The sequence below is a fragment of the Podarcis gaigeae genome (assembly GCF_964106915.1).
Source record: "Podarcis gaigeae genome assembly, chromosome: 10".
In the NCBI taxonomy this organism is placed as follows: Eukaryota; Metazoa; Chordata; class Lepidosauria; order Squamata; family Lacertidae; genus Podarcis; species Podarcis gaigeae.
This window is the reverse complement of record NC_139686.1, coordinates 37708348-37723409: the sequence shown is the minus strand read 5'-3', so window position 1 is coordinate 37723409 and position 15062 is coordinate 37708348. Positions and strand designations below refer to the sequence as shown.

General features: G+C 43.6%; 1 protein-coding gene across 2 annotated transcripts in view; it reads left to right on the top strand.

Annotated features, from left to right (window-relative positions):
• The window catches only part of TMTC3 (transmembrane O-mannosyltransferase targeting cadherins 3), a 34941-nt gene extending 22883 nt beyond the window's left edge, over positions 1–12058 (top strand). For both annotated transcript variants that reach the window (XM_083699107.1, XM_083699108.1), the window contains exons 10-15: positions 1403–1523; positions 3737–3848; positions 5014–5117; positions 6108–6277; positions 7841–8067; positions 9313–12058. In XM_083699107.1, the coding sequence (XP_083555233.1) occupies positions 1403–1523; positions 3737–3848; positions 5014–5117; positions 6108–6277; positions 7841–8067; positions 9313–10154 (1576 nt within the window). In that variant the 3' untranslated portion in view covers positions 10155–12058. The remainder of the gene's footprint in view (positions 1–1402; positions 1524–3736; positions 3849–5013; positions 5118–6107; positions 6278–7840; positions 8068–9312) is intronic.
• The last annotated feature ends 3004 nt before the right edge of the window (positions 12059–15062 follow it).

Genomic DNA, 15062 nt, shown 5'->3' with positions numbered 1-15062 from the left:
GCATTATTCAGTGTTGCCTAAACATTGCTCAAGCTCTCTGTCCTTTGATATTAAAAGCAAGGTGATCATTATCTATCGACAAGGATCAGCATGGAAGTTTCAGTACTTAGGGTGACATCTGTGTGTAGTTGCCCTTGTCCGCCTCCATGCCCTCTCTCAAATCTGTTGCAGACTCTCTGGAGCAGATGTTAAGGTTGCAGTGGGTGGGAAGTGGGCACTACCCTAAAATTAAAAGGGGCCCCCATTAATGTCACATTTAAATTTTCAGTGGTATTTTCTTACTCATTATTTAAATTATAAATCACCTGTTCTTTCCCCTATTCTGATTCCCACCCTTCAGAGGAATGGTCTGTTTCCTTTTGCTTTGCCTTTTGCACCTTCACATTTAGTGCTGTTTCTCTAACTTCCCTTCATAAACTAACCTCATCCTCCCTGCTCTTCTGCTGCTGCCGCCTAATTGTTGTCTGCCCTCTCTCCTGCTGCTCATGGTCCCTTCTACTGTTTACCCCCTATTAATGTCTTGTCTATGAATTATTTAGATTACCTCTTGGATGAGGACTATAAAACCACAGAATTTCTGGAATGACATTAACAGCAGAATTATTGGTATTGGTCCATGAAGCACAGTATTAGTGCTGGTATTTTTAAATCTGGAAAATAGTATCAATAAGAAATCAGACAAGGAATAACTTTTACAAAAGCAGCAGAAATATCTTACTGCTATTAAATGTCCCAAACCATTAACTTTTCTTTACAGAAATCTGGTCAAATGTTTCAGATTGCTGTTTATTTGTCGTGTAGGCGGACATCACCATTAATTTGGCCATTACAGCTAGAGTCCAAATCTTTGAAAGCCGTTATCTGACAGTTGGAGGATTAAGAGTCCTGCCATTTATGGGGAGTTAAGATTATAGCCACTGTTCATAGATGTCAAGCCAGTTCACAATTCTCTCAACACAGAGAGCCTTCCAAGCATCCTAACAAAATCCTCAGAGAATTGAATGAAAGGATATAACCAATTATAGCATTAAGAGCAGAAATGACTTCTGAAAAGTCTTAATCCCCAGTTTGAAGGGTGGATAAAAATCAGCTGCAGGTTCAGAACATTTTGGGCACCTTAACATCCGTATTTTATTTTGCTTTGTTTCCAAGCTGTTTGAAACTATGTGGGCAACTCCATGCGGCAGGCTCTGTACTGTAGTGGGGAACTAAGTGTGAAAAGGTGGAGTAAATGCATGACTTTGATGGGGGTGGGTGGGGGTGGCCAAGAAAGTAAGATGGGTTCATATGGGGCAAGTCTGGTATTTGCTTGCACGGTTGGGGTGTCTATCATCCAGTGATAGAAATGGAATTAAATGTATTTTTTTAAACTTGCTCCTCCCGCCTTTTTCTTCCCAAACAGTGTCCTAAGAAAGCTATCCTGGGTTTGCCTCTCTCTGGTGCTGTTTATCCATGCCTTAAAAACCTTGCACAGGAACTGGGACTGGGAATCAGAATATACACTGTTCATGTCTGCCTTGAAGGTAGAATATTGCGATTCCAACTTTCTCTTACTTTTCATCATAGAAAAGAACTTCAGATCTGTAAAAACCCTCTTGGGTGTGTTCTGTACAGTGGTGCCCAGGATGACCAAATTCTCTTGGTGTCTTTTCTTCAAATGTGAAATTCTGAGCTTCATATCTAAAAGTACACATCCAAAAATAAAATTGTTTTATGGCTTCCTCAAACCCAGAAAAGGTTCCTCAATTTAGCCCCTTAATATAGTGTTGAATTGAAATCTGAACTTCTAAAGGGGGTTGTGTTGGAGATATCTGTTGTTTGATAGGTAAAGCTATTGGGGAAAATACAAGTTGCGGTTTAAATCTCAATGGAGTCTCTATAGGAAGAAAGTTGATAGAGGAGTCAAATTTCCCAAGCGCACATGAAATATATTTAGGGTGAAAGGATACCTGGATATTACAGGGAAACATTGTTGTGCCTACCCCGTTTTAGATTTAACAGACTGCTACAGGCATTTTCTTCCACTAGGGCAGTGTTTCCCAACCGGTGTTCCGCGGCACACTAGTGTGCCGCGAGACTTTGCCTGGTGTGCCGTGGGAGGGAGGCGGGCTCCATGTGCTTAGAGCAACAGGCTGCAGGGTTGCAGACACTCGCCCGAAGCACAGGGAGCCCTCCGTAGGGCTCCCTGTGCTTCGGGCAACAGGCTGCCGCCCCAAGCCTTGCGCGCCTGGCAGGAGCTCCTGCCGGGCGCGCAAGGCTTGCAGACACTCGCCCGAAGCACGGGGAGCCCTCCGTAGGGCTCCCTGTGCTTCGGGCAACAGGCTGCCGCCCCAAGCCTTGCGCGCCTGGCAGGAGCTCCTGCCGGGCGCGCAAGGCTTGCAGACACTCGCCCGAAGCACGGGGAGCCCTCCGTAGGGCTCCCTGTGCTTCGGGCAACAGGCTGCCGCCCCAAGCCTTGCCGCCTGGCAGGAGCTCCTGCCGGGCGCGCAGGGTTGCAGACACTCGCCCGAAGCACGGGGAGCCCTCCGTAGGGCTCCCTGTGCTTCGGGCAACAGGCTGCCGCCCCAAGCCTTGCGTGCCTGGCAGGAGCTCCTGCCGGGCGCGCAAGACTTGCAGACACTCGCCCGAAGCACGGGCAGCCCTCCGTAGGGCTCCCTGTGCTTCAGGCAACAGGCTGCCGCCCCAAGCCTTGCGCGCCTGGCAGGAGCTCCTGCCGGGCGCGCAGGGTTGCAGACACTCGCCCGAAGCACGGGGAGCCCTCCGTAGGGCTCCCTGTGCTTCGGGCAACAGGCTGCCGCCCCAAGCCTTGCCGCCTGGCAGGAGCTCCTGCCGGGCGCGCAGGGTTGCAGACACTCGCCCGAAGCACGGGGAGCCCTCCGTAGGGCTCCCTGTGCTTCGGGCAACAAGCTGCCGCCCCAAGCCTTGCGCGCCTGGCAGGAGCTCCTGCTGGGCGCGCAGGGTTGCAGACACTCGCCGGAAGCACGGGGAGCCCTCCGTAGGGCTCCCTGTGCTTCGGGCAACAGGCTGTCGCCCCAAGCGGCATATAGTCAATATAGGCACAGAGTTAATTTTTTAAACATTTTCTAATGGTGGTGTGCCTCGAGATTTTTTTCATGAAACAAGTGTGCCTTTGCCCAAAAAAGGTTGGGAAACACTGCACTAGGGAATATGTGTGTGCATTACTGTAATCCACCATGAGTTTAAAAAATCATTTTTCTATTATGAGTTTTGTAGATTTTTTTCTCTGCATTGAGTAGCTCAGTTTCAAAAGTCCTTTGAAGTTACAATGCACACATGGAACTCCCATGTATGAAAGACGGTCCTACACAGACAGGTACTTAATTGAGTACAACCCTACATCATAGTGTGCACCAAACGACTTCCACAAGTGCAGTAGAACTACCCCCCCTTCCTTCCTTCCTTCCTTCCTTCGCTTCCTTGCACACCGCCTGCCATACCCCCCAAATCTACTTCAGAGTGTTGGAACTCCAGAGCAGATTAGGGGAATGATAATGTGGGGGGGGGGGGGGAGAGGGAAAGTGCCCTTGTGCCTGGAGAAGTCATTCCATGAGGACAATTATTTTGTTGGATATGGGTGTTATCCAGTTCCCCTCCACCCAGTCCAAAGGATTTGGCAGATAGGCTAACGCTTTCACAATCAATAAAATTGCATTACTTAAATTTGTATGGCACATGGCTGTGTTGGATGCACTTAAGTTTGCTTCTCTGTGGTCAGGTAAATAAGAACAATGCTAAACTCTGGAATAATGTTGGCCATGCTTTGGAAAATGAAAAGAATTTTGAAAGGGCATTGAGATTCTTCATACAAGCCACCCAAGTGCAACCTGGTGAGTTTGGAAACAATTTTCTGGAGGGACTGGCCAGGAAATAAAGATTGTACTCTGTCTTTGCATAATTACTCTGTCTTTGCATAATACTGTGAAGTCATAGGGGGTCTGTATTATTTACGAGGGTGTATGGCTGGCTAGCTTATTTTGGATCCTCAGTTCAATAATAGCAATATTTCAAAAAAGGTATTGAAAGGGGTTTTCTCTGTTTCACCTAGCTATTGCTAAACTGTATTGTAAAACAATATTAGCCAGAGAAGACATTCACACCATGCCTTGTTTCTGCAAAGTTTGGTTCATTTTCCAGCTATTCTTGGCTTGTGCCTTCATGGCTGGTGAGTGTCTAGAATGGGGAGGACCAAACAAACTATGTGTCAGGGAACTGCCATCAGAGCCGGAGGGAGAGAGCGGGCTCCAGAGGGATTCCAGAGAGCGTCCCGGGATGGGGAGAGGCAGCCCATCTTCTGGGGAAGGGAATCAGCGTAGCACCAGTGGAGAAGGGGGGCAGATGGGGGAATCGGCAAGGCGGTCCCATGACTCCTTGCCGGGGACCAGCGGGGAGAGTAAGGGTCCTCCGCTGCCCACACCCTCCTTGCGCAGAAGGCTTCCGCGCAGGGAGAGTAGGCGGAGACTAGGCGTCAAAGAGCTTCTTTGCTGGAAGAAGTTCAAGAAACGGCCACTGACGGCTTCTGCCAGCGATTGAGACAGCCACGGGCGAGTGGCTGTCCGGACAGAAAAGGTTCACTCAGGCAACCCAACTAGGTGCCGGTTTAAGCACGAGCAACCCCTAGAACCATTACACTATGGTTAAGGAAAGATGACAGCATTACACATTCCACCAAGCCATAGTTAAAACGAACTAAGGTTTGTGAGGTAATAGGAAACCATGTCTTCAGATTTTGGTTCTTTGGTCACAAACATTTAAGCCACTGGGCTGGGTTTGGACAATCGAACAAGCCAAGGTTTTGTTTGTTTTTTAGCAAATGATGGCTTTATGTTATATGAGAACCAGACAATTGTAGTCAACCATACTTGGCATAGGTGTTGTATTCTGAATAAAACTTGTGCCTGTTTATTATATCTTCGGATGCCATTTAACATTATTCCCAAGGCAAATGTTTTTATGGGAAAAGAAATATGAATATTTGTTTCTTTACATGTGAAGATGATATTGGTGCCCACATGAATGTAGGAAGGACTTATAAAAACTTAAACAGAACCAAAGAAGCTGAAGAATCTTACCTGATTGCAAAATCATTGATGCCACAAGTAAGTAGGACAACAGCTCTTCAAATGCACTTTCAGTAGATCCGGAATATCATTTTAAAAGCAGCGGAGTTTCTTTTTCTTCCTTTTCATTAATTATTTGTGTGGATTGCAGCATCCTGACTTAACCTTTCCATTATCTTGGAAAAACGTATAAAATTATGGTCAAAAGAAGATGTGCATTTATTTGCACGATTCATCAAGATCCAGAATTTCAGTCGCTTTTATACAGTGTGGAGCAGCAAATCTTTGGAAGCCTGCCCGAGTGGTAGCAGTGGAACTTAACTCTGTTCTGCTTCCTAAAATTTCTGCATTCCTTTAAAAAAATTACAGTGATGCAGTCTAGATATTGCCTGCAGGTCATTCACTGCATGGCTTTGCAATGACATGTTTACTTTTGGTGCAATTGGAAGTAGCTCTTTCTTTGCAAAATAATAACATTTTGAGATATATTGAGTTTTTAAAAGATATACTGCTGTTTTTACTACATAGCCCTGGTTTGCAGGTCACTTTAAACCATAGTTAAGATTAACCATGGCTGAAAGCTGAATGGGCAAGCATACTGGTGCACAGGTTGAAAATCGTAGTCCCTGCTGCTGGAAGCTAAGTTATTATTTTCCTTAGTGTTAGACACAAAGCGAGATTTGTGGTTTTCTCTCCCAAAAAAATGAACCGTAACCAAGGTTTTGTTTTGGGCTTGCTGCTCATGATTTGTCAAGGCAAACGAACTATGAGCTTCAGTTCAGATGCTAAACCAAGCCATGTAGCAGAAGGGAAAAGCTGTGCACCAGCATGTTGTGTCCTTCAACCCTTAAACTATAGATAAACCTAACCATGGTTTAAAGATATGTGTGGACACTGTCACTGATCTTGTCAAAATAAATAAAAAAAAATTAAAAATTGTCCAGTAGCACCTTAGAGACCAACTAAGATCTTGTCATTCAGCTCAGTTTAATGCCTTCAAGGCCTAAGAACAGTTTCTTCTGCTATCAGATTATTCCAGGTAAAAAATACGCTGCCCGAGTCGCTCCTAACCACCTGAATGTTTATATCAATCTTGCAAACCTGATTCGAGCGAATGAGTCTCGCCTTGAAGAAGCAGACCAGTTATATCGCCAAGCCATTAGCATGAGGCCAGACTTCAAACAGGCGTACATAAGCAGGTATTTATTTATGTTTTGAGATATTTCCAGGCATTCATTAATGTAAGCAAAATAGTGTGCAGTGAATAAGGGGGCAAGGTATATTGCTTTAAGACATCTCTCAGCTGGGCAAGAGGGTTATCTCTTTATAACCTTGGGCCTTGATCAGAAGAAAGTGCCTCATAACCAGTATAGTCTTTGCCAACCTGGGGCCCTCCAGCCATTTTGGACTACAGCTTCCATCATCCCCACCTAGCAATGGCTGCCCTACTGCATAATAATGTTGTCCTTCACACAGTTTTTTTGCTCCCTCAGCTTCCCAGGAACCTGGTCCCCATTTCCATTGACTACCTCCTGTAACAATCAGCTTTGGCAAGATGCATAGGTGTGAAAGGTTCAGGTTCAAAGTTATTGGAGCAGGAAAACATTTCACATTTCCCTAAGTTTCAAAGGAAAGGAGTTAGATTACCATCATCTACACCGGTCACTTAAAACAAAAAGTTTTGACCTTATGATTCAGCATCAACAAAGATGCATAGTTAGAATTCCCTACAGATGTATCTCCTTCTTTGCAGGAAATACCCTTGCACACAGCCAGAGCAGCACACCATTCTCCGTCCATATTTAGCATTAGATTCTGGACAGAGACATGTTTAAAGTTCTTGGTGTAGACTTGTCATAACACCACAACTTATTTTTTGAGATGATCTGGGAAAGAATACATGTCCAGTCTAAAGGGCTTTCCCCTATACACTGGGTCTAACTCCAGCCCCGTGACTGCTTGGATAACACAAAGGAACTATTTAGAATGAGCAAGGAATGTACTGCTTTAGCCAGCCAAGCTGGATGGGTTCTCCTTTTGCATCTGGTTGTAGCTCTTCATCCTGTGTACACTTCAGATAATAATAAAACAAAGGAGTTCATGGGCTTGGAATGCACTCTTGAAAAGGCCAGGCTGGGCATTCCTTCTCCTTCCAGAATGCTATTAAGAAATGGGAACAGAACTTTTTGGCACTTAAGAAGCTGACTAAATGCATCATGAGCAAAATAGGACAGAGGTGGGGAACCTGTGCCCCTCCAGATGTGGTTGAACACCCATCGGCCCTAGCCAGTATAGCCAGTGGTCAGACATAGTGGAGTCCAGAGAACATCTGCAGGGATTCTCTGCCTCCAAAATTGACTCTTGAAGGGTGTAACTGCAAGAGTGGGCAAGCCCATAGATCAGCCATGTCCAACCTGGTACCCACCATGGTTGTTGTGGGACTGCAAAGCCCACCACTCCCGATCACTGGCCATGCTGCCTGGGGTTGATGGAAGTTGAGGTTCAAAACATCTAGTGGGCACCTGGTTGGAAAAACCAGCCAATGCTCATGTTGTTCATTTCTTTTAGGGATGTGTAAATCTGTTCTATAAATTGGTCTATGTTGATCTCAAGTAACAAAGGCCCCTTTTTCAACTTGAGATCTTGTTCTTCTAAAGAACCTGAAGATGTGGGGCCATCCAGCTAGTCTCTCACTCTGGAAACTCTGCGTCTTACTTTGTATTCAAAAGACGTCAGACTCATTGAGTTTGATTCCTCAACAGGGGCGAACTGCTTCTGAAAATGAACAAACCTCTGCAAGCCAAAGAAGCGTACCTTCGAGCCCTCGAACTGGATAGGAGCAATGCAGACCTGTGGTATAACTTGGCAATTGTTTACATTGAACTGAAAGATCCGACGGAAGCTCTGAAGAACTTCAACAGGGCATTAGAACTGAATCCTAGTCATAAACTAGCACTATTTAATTCTGCACTACTAATGCAAGAATCCGGTATGTGTGTGTGTTCACTTAAAACTCACAAATGTATTACGTGCACACCAAGGGCTATGTTATGTTTCTTAGTACTCAGCTATGCAGCTGCAAATATACAAATGTGACTCTAGATGGCGATGGTGAGCTGTGGCAAATTCAATATATTTTTCAAAACATTTTTGTTTTTTAAAAAAAATATTTCCACAGTGTTTTTTTATATGTGTGTAGATTCCACCTTAGATTGACACAGAGCACATGAATACAAAACAGACACTGAACCCCTTTAAAAGGTGCATGAGCAGGACAGTGTTTTATCTACACCTCAAAGTACAGCAACAAATGGTGCAATTAGTACAGTTGGCAGTGTTCAATGATGTCTCCTCCGCTGATAGAGAACATCAGTTGGTGAAGGAGGGTGTAAAGATGATCTCCACTGATTTCTCCTTGTCCCCACCCCATTCCCTCCCTAAACCTGCTCCAGAGGGTGCTGGGACCATCCAGAACAGATTGGGCTGGGCAGAAGCAGGAGTTGCAAAAAAAAAAAAATCCTTTCCATCCATGGAGGAGACAACATTGAATTCTCATTCTTTTCAGCTTCAACACCCTTGCATGGTTAAGTAAATCCTGAGTACTATTCCAGTTTAGATTTAATACTAATGTGTTAAATGTACTCAATACTATAAATGTACTCATGGCCTTGCCTACAGCATAAGGTTTTTTCCCCCCTTTAGGCTCAGTATGCCCATAGCCCCCCCTAATCCCTCTTATTATTCACTGGGGGGTTCTGGTGAGTCTTTTATTCCTCCGGAACAAAATCTCAGACTCTTCCCATCATAGGGCACCCATGGACACCATGTGCTGTGTTTGACTGCCATTTTCTAGTTACTGAACCCCTCAGAATTCTGTATTCATGGCATTCACATCTCTCCTGTCATTAGTGACCTTGTAGAAATCACTTGCTCTTCGGGTCCAATTTTATGGGTCTGGTATGCTGCAGTGTCTTCCTGCAATGTCCTCCTTTTGCATTCAAAGTCAGTTGCTGTCAGTCATTCACTGAGGCTCTGTCTCTCCTTCCTCCCATTATTATTATTATTATTATTATTATTATTATTATTATTATTTTACTGGAAAACAGAGCATGCACAGCATGCAGCTAAAACTACATAGTGATCACTTTCGTTTAGAATATATTCATGTTCTGTATTGTCACAGCCGTGCAGCAAAAGGACAATTTCATAATACTTTTCTCCCTCTTTCCTTTAGGTGATGCTAGACTTAGGCCGGAAGCTAAGAAAAGACTTCTAAATTATGTGAAAGAAGAGCCTCATGATGCAAATGGCTATTTCAACTTGGGCATGCTTGCGATGGATGACAAAAAGGATGCTGAGGCAGAAACCTGGATGAAAAAAGCCATAAAGCTGCAGCCGGGCTTCCGAAGCGCTCTGTTCAATTTGGCCCTGCTTTACTCCCAGACTGCAAAGGAGTTGAAAGCTTTGCCAGTTCTGGAAGAGCTGCTAAGATACTACCCTGATCATACCAAAGGTTTGATCCTGAAGGGAGACATTTTGATGAACCAAAAGAAAGATATACGGGGAGCTAAGGAGTGTTTTGAGAAGATTCTGAAAATGGACCCTAACAACGTACAAGGGAAACACAACCTTTGTGTGGTTTATTTTGAGGAGAGGGACTTGATCAAAGCGGAGAAGTGTTTGGTGGAGACTCTGGCCTTAGCGCCGCATGAGGAATACATCCAGCGTCACTTGAGCATAGTCCGAAGTAAAATCGCTTTGCTCGGTCCCGGAGAAGCAGCTACCATTCCCTCGGAAAAGACGACAGCTTCAGAGGGAGGGAAAACTCCTCCTGAAGACTTGAAAGGGGCAAAAAATGAAAACTTGAAAGTGGCCAAAAATGAACAGAGGAGCTCTCGGACCACAAACAGTGACAGCAACAAAGGGCAGGCGAAGCCCAAGAAACAAGGGGAGAAGAACACCACAGACAAAGAGACGAAAAAGAAGTCTACAAAAGAAATCAAAGACATTGAGAAAAAAAGGGTTGCCGCTCTGAAAAGACTAGAAGAGATTGAGCGTATATTGAATGGCGAATAATTTCTTGGGAATACCTCCAGTGCCGGAGGTTTTTTGCACCTACTTCCGAGGTTCTGTGCGCCTGTGCGTCTTATGTTCAGTCGGTATGACTACTAGGCAGCTTTTGAATTTGGAAAGAATACTGAAACCATATCATCTTTAAAAAGAAATGCAAGAGAAGGCTGTCCCTACTACACAAAGAAATAATACGTCAGAAAAATAATGGATTTTAATCTAATGTTTTTGGTTTAGGGTTTTGAACATAACTGACAACATGGGGATTTTCCAGGTACAGTACCTGCAGTTCTAATGCTGCTGTTGAGAACTGCAGGCCGAGTCACAGGAAGCAAGCCCTGCTGAACTCCAGTGGTGCTTGCTTCAGAGTAAACCTGCTTAGGTCCAGGCTGCAAATTACTAGCAATCAGGTATCTTCAGTTCTTCGTGTCCTCTAAAGAACTGTCAAGTGCTAGAAGGCAATTTTTTAACAGGGGTACCTCAGGTATGATGGCTTCCAGGCTGACTGTAAGGGAAATTCACTGGTGCAAATGATTTAAGAACGCAGCTTTCGTTTGGATAACTTTCTTTGCTTGGGTTTACTCATCAAGTCATTGGTGATTTTTTATAGGTATTAAGTTATGCATCATACAGTCCATTTCTACCTACACCCTGGAATTACAGGCATTCCAGAATGTGTTGAAGGTTAACTAGGAAATATCACTCATGTTATGTATGTGCATGCATGCATTTTGTAGTTTTTTTCAGTCCTGCGCAGATCATATTAAAGGTGCAGCGGTCCGCTATGCCGGGGTGGGTGCGGGACATCCCTGCAAAAACCCCACAGAGGTTTGTATTCAACAGTGACACTCAGTTGACGCTAAGGGTTTCATCAGTGGAGCAGAGAGAAGCAATTTTCAACTGTTTCCCTTCCCCCTAAAGCCCCATCCTTGTGTCACTCACTGGGGTTTGCATTGGGAAGGGAGATTGCTGAGTGGCTCCACTGAATATTATTCAAGTTTATTGAAATTCCCTGCCCCTTATGCTATTTATTGCAATCCTATGGAGCTCTTAGGTTTTAGAAACAAATGTGATTGTTTCTCAACAGCCCCCGGCCATGCTGTAGGGAATCACTTTGTGTGAATCCAGTGTGGAAAATTTTGTGGGTTTTCTTTTTCCCCTTTGCTTTTCAATTGAGCAATATTTGTGGGGCATCCTGTGCTTTTAAGTTTCTCACAAATTGACTCCTAAAATTTTATGGCTTGCAAAACATCACTACTCATTATTTTATTTTTTGCAATCACTGTAAATGTGCTTTAACTTTTTGACATAAACCAGTGCTTGTCTGTCTAAGGTTGCAATCCTGCGCACACCTCCTTGAGAATAAACCCCACTGGACTTAATTGGGAAGATCCGCAGCTCAGTGGCAGAGCTCACATCATTTGCATGCAACAGGTCTCAATCAGCCCCTAACAGCTGTAGGGCAGGCTGGAGAAAACCACTTCCGCAGGACACTGGAGGACCACCTGATCAGCCTTCCCCAACCTTATTCCCTACAGGTGGTTTTATACTACAGCTCCCATAATCCCTGGCCATTGGTCATGCTGACAGAGGCAGATGGGAGCTGTAGTTGAAAACATTTGGAAGTACCAGGCTAGGGAAGGCTGTGTAGTAAAAGCACTTCCTGGTAGGAGAGAGCATGCAACGTTTGTGGATCGATCATGTGTCCATAAAGCAAATTATGATGATCACACATACACCTAATGTATATTCCATTTGGAATTGATGTGTAATCTCCTGATTCTGCATTGTTTCCAACCTTGAAAGACTGACTTCTGGTTTGATTGCTAACACACTAAATGTTTCACTTTTCATGTCAAAAGTTCTAGGGCTTTTAATTAAATATTTATTCAGTCTGCTAAGTTTTCAAATGGTTTCCACTAATGTCATTGTTTTTCTAAAATGAGTTAACCCAATTCCTTATATGAAACATGGATTGATAACTTCTGCATTTTATATTGGCGGCTATGCATTCCCCCCCATCTAAATATATTGTTGGATTGCCTAAAAAAAATGCTGCTTTTTGTTTTGTTTTACTGTGAGCTCTTCAGTGTGTTCAACACTGGGAAGTCAAGAGTAATTGACGCAAGCAAACATTTTTCATCTTGTATTTAAATTGATCGCATGAAATACCTTGGAATTAATTTAGTGCTTAGTTTAAGCTCTGAACACTCAGGATTGTTTTTTTGTTTGTTTGTTTTTTGGAAAAAGGGCAGCCACAAGACCAGGCAGTTTGTGCACACCAAAAAAGGATTTCAACTTTTACCATATCACAAACTGCATCTCAAGTTCCTGCAAGTGCAACAAAAAATCCTATGCTTTGGAAGGAATAAGAACAAAGGGCAAATGCTACCAGTCATTCACATCTAATGTATGACCACAAAACACAACAATAGTACATGTATTTCTTAATCCCTGGTTAAGAATACCAGGATTCTATGTGCCAGTGACTTTTTATTCAAAGTAAGCAAGAGATAGTTTAGGCATCTGGAGGCTGAGCTTTCATTTATTCAAAATATAGTTCAACTGATACATACTTTCAGAAAGCTGTGGTTGAAGCTGTGTATATACCATATAGACAGCTTCAACCACAGCTGTGGGAAACACTGGCCTGCAAGCGCTCCAATTGGAGAACAGTTTTTACCAAAGGGGTTGTGGGCTTTGAAGATGCTCGAACTTGGGACGAAAGGTAGAAATGTGCTAAGAGGAAGGCACACCCTCACTGTGATCAACTCCCGCCCGGAAACCTATGTCCCTACTGTGGAAGGACATGTGGATCCAGAATTGGCCTCCACAGTCACAGACTCACTGTTAAAACTGTGTTTATGGAAGACAATCTCACTCGGCTACGAGTGATCACCAAAGAAGAAGAAGATACCAACAGTTCAAACTTGGAAGCAGATTGTAGTGAAGTGAGGCCTTGTAGGGTCAAGTGACCTCTCCACCTGGATTTAGTATTTGGAGCATCTCTATTTAGAAAACTTTGTCCACACAGCCAGAAAAGGTAAAAAAGACTATCTCAAAAGGACCTGGACAATGCATATGGATGTGGGGAGCCCGTGGTCCTCCATCATCCTTGGCCACCCTGGCTGGGAGCTGGAATGCAACAACATCCCTGACTTAGGCAAATCTCATATGACTTACCACATGATAGTCCTTTGATGCACAGAGCTACCAATCCCTGAGTTTCTGGGGAGGAGGTATTGCTGCTAAACCACTCTGAGAATTGTAGTTCTGTGAGGAGAACAGGGGTCTCCTCACAGTTTTCAGCATCCTTAACAAATGACTTCTCCAAGATTCTTTGGGGGGAACCATGTCTGTTTAAAGTAATATGATACTGCTTTAAATGTGTTGTGCAGATGGACCCCCAGCCAGGTTTCAACCCAATAATTGTATTCGATGCCCGTGTTATTTGGCCTTGCAAAAATATTGGGGAATGCAACAACCTCCAGCACCTCTCGGATTAGGTAGACAGTCTTCCAAACTCACTGTGTGTGTGTGTGTGTGTGTGTGTGTGTGTGTGTGTGTGTGTTAAAGAAAATTAGTTTCAACATCAGTCTTGATAGCCTTCAGTTTGGCTTAAAAAAATATCAAACCCTGATCTGAATCACTGCACCTTCAAAGGGCGCTTTTTCAATGGATGGCTTAACCCCAAAGCTTCCTTTATGAGCACATTTTCATTCTCTTGCTTTTTACTCACCTGCCCAACGTAGCAAATTTAAAGAGAAACTGTGCAATCAAAATTCTATAAATTTTATGAATGATCAGACCAAGGGTCAGTGAAAACCTCTTGTTTATCTGAATATGTGGAATATTTTGGACATCTGGGACAATTCGGACTAGTTAAGAGTTCTTTCTTTCCTTTTTTGTGATGATATTATTATATTATATTATTATATTATATTATATTATATTATATTTATTATATTATTAATTATAATCCTAGCTTCATGTTAATATCTTAACTATAGCTGTGTTCAGACCCACATTCTGAAGTTTTAGCTGCAGATGGAGAAAGGGCAAGCATACAAACAAGTTCTAACCCCCAGAATCCCAGGGGTGCTCTTACAATCTTTGCATGGTTAGCACAAAAGTGTAGACTGGGCTTTAAACTGTGTTTAACATGCTTAAAAACCTGCCCACAAACAGAAAATCTGACTTATCAGAGTTTTGAATCATGGGAATTCCTAAATTGAGCACTCTTAAAAATCATGTCCAGACCTTTATAGTAATTGTACAAAGATCTGAAGAGCAGCCTAGGCATCAGGATGCTAGGAGCATGGCTTTTATTTGCTTATTTGAGCATCGCTTATGTCATCTTGGTTCTTACAGTGGTCAACAGCATGCCATCCATTATTGGTTTGACTAGGATGCTAGCTTCAAGGTCTTCCCCACCTACTCGATTCATCCTCACAGCAATCCTGTGAATTCTGTTAGGTTAAAAGACAGTGACTGGCCCAAGGGCACCCAGCAGGCTCCATGCCTGCATGAGAATTTGAGCCCGGTTCCCAGTCCAACATTAACCAAAATATCACACCACAGAAGACTCAAAGAAATAGTTTGAATTGCACTGGTGAAATCTTATTTCAACACTGTACCTGAGTGCAGCAACAATCTGTCTTGCAGCAGCTTGTTTTCACTCTATACCCTTCATGGCACATGCTAGAGGGTGGATCGCAAGACCTGCCATTTTCCTCCTATAGGCTTATATGTTTCCTTACTACAGTCTCTATTTTTGAATGTTCAACAAGGCTTTCCTTGGAACAAAAGGCTATATTTGAACAGGAAAAAGATCATGGCAAAGCATCCACAAAGCTCTTTAAATGACGCAGATTCATTTTAACTTCTCAGTACACTGCTTTGTAGTTATAGTTG